General features: G+C 51.2%; 1 protein-coding gene across 1 annotated transcript; it reads left to right on the top strand.

Annotated features, from left to right (window-relative positions):
* Nucleotides 1–3122: 3122 nt before the first annotated feature.
* On the top strand, nt 3123–6555 carry LOC109780590 (cinnamyl alcohol dehydrogenase 7). The gene is made up of 4 exons (XM_020339167.4): nt 3123–3474; nt 5144–5257; nt 5350–6020; nt 6144–6555. The coding sequence occupies exons 1-4, from the start codon at nt 3356–3358 to the stop codon at nt 6344–6346; spliced, it is 1107 nt and encodes a 368-aa protein (XP_020194756.1). The 5' UTR covers nt 3123–3355; the 3' UTR covers nt 6347–6555.
* The last annotated feature ends 386 nt before the right edge of the window (nt 6556–6941 follow it).

The raw sequence follows: 6941 nt of genomic DNA, 5'->3' as shown, positions 1-6941 counted from the left end.
TAGTTGGCCTAACTAAACCGAAGATTCGAAGAAGAAATGCGAGGCTATAAATAATCATGCCTATAAGAGATCAAAGAAGACTCAAATAATATTCATGGATATAGATCTGATCATAAACTCAAAGTTCATCGGATCCCAACAAACACACCGCAAAAAAGAGTTACATCAAATAGATCACCAAGAGACTATTGTATTGAGAATCAAAAAGAGAGAAGAAGCAATCTAGCTACTACCTGCAGACTCGTATGTCTATAATGAACTACTCACACATCATTGGAGAGGCACCAATGAGGATGATGAACCCCTCCGTGATGGTGTCTAGATTAGATCTCGTGTCTTTGGAACTTGCGGCGGCTGGAATTTTGTTTCGTCGACTCCCCTAGGATTTCTAGAATATTTGGGTATTTATAGGGCGAAGAGGCGGTGCGGGAGGTTACCGAGGGGGGCACAACCACCCTGGGCGCACCTGGGCCTCCTGGCGCGCCCTGGTGGGCTGTGTCCACCTCGGGCCTCCCCTCTGGTACTTCTTTGGCCCACTTGATGTCTTCTGGTCCAGAAAAAATCTCCAAAAAGTTTCACTGCGTTTGGACTCCGTTTGGTACTGATATTCCGCGAAGTAAAAAACAAGCAAAAAAACAGCAACTGGCACTGGGCACTATGTCGATAAGTTAGTCCCAAAAAATGATATAAAGTTGCTATAAAATGATTGCAAAATACCCGAGAATGATAATATAACAGCATGGAACAAGCAAAAATTATAGATACGTTGGAGACGTATCAGGCTACACCACCCTACGCTCTCGAATACATCGACAAACAGCACAAAGGGCTACCGTCTTGCTTGAGCAACCTCGTCGGTTTCCACTCCAGCCACGACTCCGTGATGCATCGACCGTTACGACTATGGGGGGGTGTCCGTCGGCTTGCCTTCGGATTCTTCTCCAGTCTCACCGTCTGCGTCGCTACCATTGTGACTGCGGGGGGATGTTGAGTATAAGGGTTATTTAGGAAACGTAGGACAGCGTAGAATTTATTCTACCTTGACTTGTACTCCAAGATGACCATGTATTCCTATATATATGCCCACAAGGCTCAAGCAATACAACGAACGATTCCACCAATCTCCTCTATTCCCTTCTAACACACCTCATGGAAGAAAGTCTCTCAAGATGCATCCGTTGGAAGCGACCAAATGGTAAACACCTATTGGCAACGCATCAAGGATCACTTCGATGAGCGCAACACAAGTGGTCACTTCCATTCGAGCGACTCTCTTCGCCAACGTTGGTCCACCATCAACGTCGAATGCCAAAAGTGGGCCGGTTGCTTGTCAAATGTTGCTCGCATGAACCCAAGTGGTTGCGGTGATAGTGACTTGGTAAATATTTCCTCTTCATGCGTGCTTTCTCAAATATTGGATTGTTCCACATTTTGATGATGACGTGTTGGTTGTTTTATTGTAGAAAATGATTGCGCAAGGATTGTTTCGAGAGAGGAACATGAAAGGCGAGAAGAAGAGTGTGATGATTGAGGATAAAGAAGATATCGCCGCTGAGAAGAGAAGGAGCCCCACTCCTCACTCCGCGACAAAATCTTATAGGTCCGATGGAAACAAGAAAGTGAAGGGAGCCAAGGCCGGAGATAATGATCTCAAGGAATGATTTGATGCCATTATCACGGCGAGGAAAGAGTATGCCAAAGAAAAAAGAAGTTTGAAGCTCAAGGAAATAGAGGAGAGGAGTGAGGCCGAGCGGCAGAGGGCGTCGACCGAGGAGAAGAGGGCGGCGACCGAGGAGAGGTTGGCGACGACCAAGGAGAGGAAGGTGGACCTAGAGGAGAAAAAGGCCGCGACCGAGGGGATGAAGATGGTCGAGGAAAAGGCACTCGAGTTTATGTTTATGGACACATCTACTCTTGATCCCAAGGCAAAGGCCTATGTTGAACTTTGTCATGATGAAATGCTCATGAAGAAGCAAATGCTCATGAGGCAAATGATGATGAGAGGAGGCATGGGAGGTGCCATGGGAGGAGTCATGGGAGGTGCCATGGGTGGCTACATGAACATGACGGGAGGTGCCATGAATGGTGCATTTCGCGGAAACATGGGAGGTGGCTTTGGTGGCAACATGGAAGGTGGCTTTAGTGGCATGGGAGGTGGATTCGGAGGCAACATGACCGGCATGGGAGGTGGTTTTGGTGGCAACATGATGGGGGGCTTCGGAGGTGGCTATGGAGGCAACATGAGTGGCGTTGGAGGTGGCTTCGTCAGCAACATGACCGGCATGGGAGGCAATGAAGGTGCTTCCGGTGGTGCTCCCAGCAACGAGACTTCACCGCTTCACAACGTCGACAAAGAAGCCGGTGATGATGATGATCGTACCACAGTTCACAACGCCGGTGGTGTTGATGACCCGCATGAATGATATTCATGTGCATTTTAATTTGTAGGGTGAAAATTTTGATTGGGGCGATGCATTTTTGGTAGAGGGATTTGAAACTATGATGATGATGATGCACTTTTGTTAGGGATTTGAAACTATGATGATGATGCACTTTAATTTGAAAATTTAAGTGATATTTCAATGCAAAACCGTGGCTATACAACGACTGAACAGCAGCCGCGCGGCCGGCATCCGGTTTTACATCTTCGTTTTGGACCGTCTGTTAGAGTTGCTCTTTTACATCTCTGTTTTGGACCATCCGTCGAAGTGGAGGTTTTTTTTAGATGTAAAAAACACTTTTTGGTGCTCTAAATTTTTGCATCACCGGTTTGAAGCACCAAAATATACATCATCTATTGGGGATGCTCTTAGAAGTCCGACTGCGTCCGGGTTGAAGTTGAATCGAGAGCACCATGTGAGAGGCTCTTGATAGGGTGATACCGTTTGAGTACTCAATTGTTGTCATATGCCGCGGATCAAGAGTTGGAAAAGGTAAATGTCCAAGCGATGGTGTTTGTGACTCGTAACAATTACCTATTAAGTACTCGTCTCATAATGTAAGACTGTCAAAAAAAGTCTTACATTACATCTTTATATATATATCATCATCTGTCATCACACTGTACTGTCACGTATATATACTGCAGTAAAAACTTGATCGAGCGGGAATGACACAATCGGTTCGACCGTTCGCACAATGCTTTCGTGTTTAGTCGAGCTGTGCAGGACAATGTGAACGCCACGCCTGCTCGGCTCGCTCTGTCGCCTCCATCTGCCCCCGGCGTGCGCTCCCGTCGCTATAAAACCAGGCAGCGCGGAGGCGCGCGCGGAGCACACCGTCATTCAACTAGCTCGCAAAAGCCACCCAAGACGACTCGCTTCTCTCTTTCTCCGGCCAACGTCGCCCATCCGCAATGGCGCCTACGGCGACGACCACGACGACGGGGGAGCAGCAGCAGCACCCGAGGAAGGCGGTGGGGCTCGCGGCGCACGACGCATCCGGCCACCTCTCGCCCATCCGCATCCTCCGAAGGTACGCACGCACGCACGCTCCCCTATCTAGCTAGCTGCTAGCCCATCCCCATCCCCTGTCAGTCTCTTGTCTGAGACACACCGGCGGTCGCCATTGCGGGGAATCGTCCCGGTTTGTAATTTCTACGCCTGCGCTAGCTCGGCTGGGGCTGTGGGATCAGACTCAGTAGGTCGTGCGCGTCGTGCTAGTTTGCGGTTCAGATCAAGCACGCCAATTAAATGCAAGCTTGAGACTCTGAATTTGGTTCTGTGGTCAGCGTACGCGCGTAGCCGATCTTAATTTGGTATCTCAAGTAAACTACGATCTGTCACTTCGCCCCATGCGGAGAAGGGACAATATTATTTACGTCACATTTTCCTGCAAGTATCTTAGTACTGTTCTACTAGGAAAATATACTCACTTCTTACTCAGCCTCTCGAGCCCTCTTGTTCCAAGCGATCAACAGTGATTTCTGAAGAACCAGTAAAGTAAAACCATTGTAGCTACTATGTTGCAACTCACAATACCAACTATGAAATTCTGGCGACTTCAGTTCCGAGTTGGTGATAGGCAATTAAATAAGGGTAAGTGCTAGCTAGTAGTAACATGCAAGTAGAGCTGCCGATGTTAAACCTTTACCCATCCGCTGCTCTCTGCATCACCCACACACACACACATCATACCAGATCGGGTCAGACCTCAATTCAACTGCAGCTGCAGGTACCGAACCTTCCTTCTTTCCTTGAAAGTTCTTGGAGTGAAGGCGAATTTTATTACTGCCCCTGCAAAGAACTTATGGTGCCCGCCACTAGCTTGACCTTTCTGGCTGCTGCATGCTACGTACTATCTCAGTCCACAACATGTCCCGCCATCCGCTACGTACGTACCCTAGATCGGAGCTCAGTATACTCGTTTCGTCCTGGGCCTCCTCCTTCTCTAGCTGGCTGGCAGTAACTCTGCATTAATTCAAGGCAATTCAATTGCGTTGCTACGTATGTGTACGGTTCGTGGATCGTCAAGTTGTTCATCGCCCCGCTCCTGCCTGCTGCACCTGCACATGGCTGAGTTTAAGGGAGATGGATGAAGATGTCCCACTGTCCCAGAGACCGGATTCTGCCCGCAGAGAGGAATTGTTTCAGTTTTTTTCTCATTTATTATGCCGGCCAGCTCACCATGTTGATGTTCGCGTGACCATGCACGTGTCCTCTTTCAGCTATAACAACAGTGCAAACCCATCGAGGACGGGGCGTCGACCCGTTGGCTGGGCAGTTGGGATAGCTGCCAGCCCATCCGAGTTCGAGCCCTGCTCGGATGCGCGGTGCTCGCGGAGTTTCTCCTATAAAAAAATGTCAACGAGGAGTAGCCCTTGGGTTGGTCTCATTTTTAACAGTGCAAACCCTTCATTTGAGTGAAAAGTAACTTGGGATGGAGGAAGTAGTCTAAAGAGTTCGTGTTATCGGTAACTAGTTGAATTTTCAGATGCAAATCTTGAATGATTAAGGTTAGCAGTCTCCATTGTCATTGTGAGCTCTGAGTCTGTACCCCGCGTCAGCAAATTGCAGTTCTGAAACATGCTCATGGGTGAGTGCAATAGCAGAGGAGATAGTTGTGTTTCTGACACGATCCTTCCGATGCAGTAGAATTGTCTGAACTGGTTCGTGAGAATCTAATGTCGCCGTTAATTCTGCAGGAGCACTGGTGATGACGACGTGGCCATAAAGGTGCTCTACTGCGGCATCTGCCACTCCGACCTGCACACCATCAAGAACGACTGGAAGAACGCCATCTACCCCGTCGTCCCCGGGTAAACTTCACACATTACTCATAGGAGCCACCAGATCGCCAGGCTGATCACCGTGTCACAACTTGTTATAATCACCGATTATATGGGTGCAGGCACGAGATCGCCGGGGTGGTGACGGAGGTGGGCAAGAACGTGGCGGGGTTCGCGGCCGGCGACAGGGTGGGCGTCGGCTGCATGGTGAACGCCTGCCGGGCCTGCGAGAGCTGCGAGGAGGGCGCCGAGAACTACTGCGCCAGGGTCGTCCTCACCTACAACTCCCGCGACAGGGACGGCGCCGTCACCCGCGGCGGCTACTCCGACATGGTCGTCGCCGACGCGCGCTTCGTCGTCCGCTTCCCCGACGCCCTGCCGCTCGACGCCGCCGCGCCGCTGCTCTGCGCGGGCGCCACCGTGTACGCCCCCATGCGGCGCCACGCGCTGGGCGCGCCCGGCAGCCACGTCGGCGTGATCGGCCTCGGCGGGCTCGGCCACGTCGCCGTCAAGTTCGCCAGGGCGTTCGGGGCGGGGAAGGTGACGGTGATCAGCACGTCACCTGCGAAGCGGGAGGAGGCGCTGGAGCGGCTGGGCGCCGACGCGTTCGTCCTCAGCACCGACGCGGCGGAGATGAAGGCCGCCGCGGGCACCATGCACGGCATCGTGAACACGGCGTCCGCCGCCGCGTCCCTGCACCCGTACCTGGCGCTCCTCAAGCCCCACGGCAAGATGATCCTGCTCGGCATCCCCGATAAGCCCCTGCAGGTCTCCGCATTCGCTCTCATCGGCGGTAAGTTCAGCTTCGATTGTGATCTTCCTTCATCACTCAGAAAAATCTTATGATCTTCCTTCATTCAGAAAAATCTTGTGAGCTTCTCTTCCTGGTTTGATCTTTTATAATGCGGTCGAACAGGCGGCAAGACTCTTGCCGGGAGCTGCATGGCGAGCATCAGCGAGACGCAGGAGATGCTGGACTTCGCCGCCGAGCACGGCGTGGCGGCGGACGTTGAGGTGATCGGCGCCGGGGAGGTGAACGCGGCAATGGAGCGCCTGGCGAAGGGCGACGTCAGGTACCGCTTCGTCATCGACGTCGGCAACACCCTCAAGGCGGATTGACTAGAGAGCTCGCCGGTCTCTGCTCTGTAGCGTGATCTGCCGGCGAGATCAGTGGCCAAATTAATCCAGCAACAAAAACACCTGATCGCTACTGATGCCAATAAATGCAGTAGTCCGTATATGATTCTGCTCTCAATCTGGCTTAATGTAGTGCTGTACCGAACCCTACTTCTGCTCAATGCAGTATATAGTATGATTGCGGTGTGTGACATGATATGGATTTTTCTGAGAGTGAGAGAAAGGGAGATAACACACAATGCAATATGCAACATCGTTCCTTCATATAAATAAGATAAAATTCCTTAACTATACTTAACTATACACCACAAATTAAGTGTGAAATCATGCTCTTCGCAACAGGAACCATACATATATACTCCCTCCGTCCGAAAAAGAATGTATGCGAGGGCATTCTTACAAAAAAAACCCTCCAACTTTCTCCGACCAAACCCACAGTCCCTCTGTCCTGTCGCCGCGTCGCTCCCCTCCCCGCAGCCTCCTGACGCTGCGCCGCTCCCCTCCCCTACGTCGCTGAGCTCCTCTCCCTCCTCCACGACGACGCGCCGGTCCTTAAAATCCCTTCTTGGACGAGGCG

This window comes from Aegilops tauschii, chromosome 2 (assembly GCF_002575655.3).
Source record: "Aegilops tauschii subsp. strangulata cultivar AL8/78 chromosome 2, Aet v6.0, whole genome shotgun sequence".
In the NCBI taxonomy this organism is placed as follows: Eukaryota; Viridiplantae; Streptophyta; class Magnoliopsida; order Poales; family Poaceae; genus Aegilops; species Aegilops tauschii.
Note: the sequence above shows the minus strand (reverse complement) of the source record. Positions and strands in the feature narration are given on the sequence as shown.

What these genes read in the sequence shown, in the direction of transcription:
- LOC109780590 (XM_020339167.4), top strand. Translation starts at nt 3,356, where the DNA reads ATGGCGCCTACGGCGACGACCACGACGACGGGGGAGCAGCAGCAGCAC. An exon ending in CCCATCCGCATCCTCCGAAG is followed by an intron (nt 3,475 to 5,143) that starts GTACGCACGCAC and finishes TTAATTCTGCAG; the next exon opens with GAGCACTGGTGATGACGACG. An exon ending in CGCATTCGCTCTCATCGGCG is followed by an intron (nt 6,021 to 6,143) that starts GTAAGTTCAGCT and finishes GCGGTCGAACAG; the next exon opens with GCGGCAAGACTCTTGCCGGG.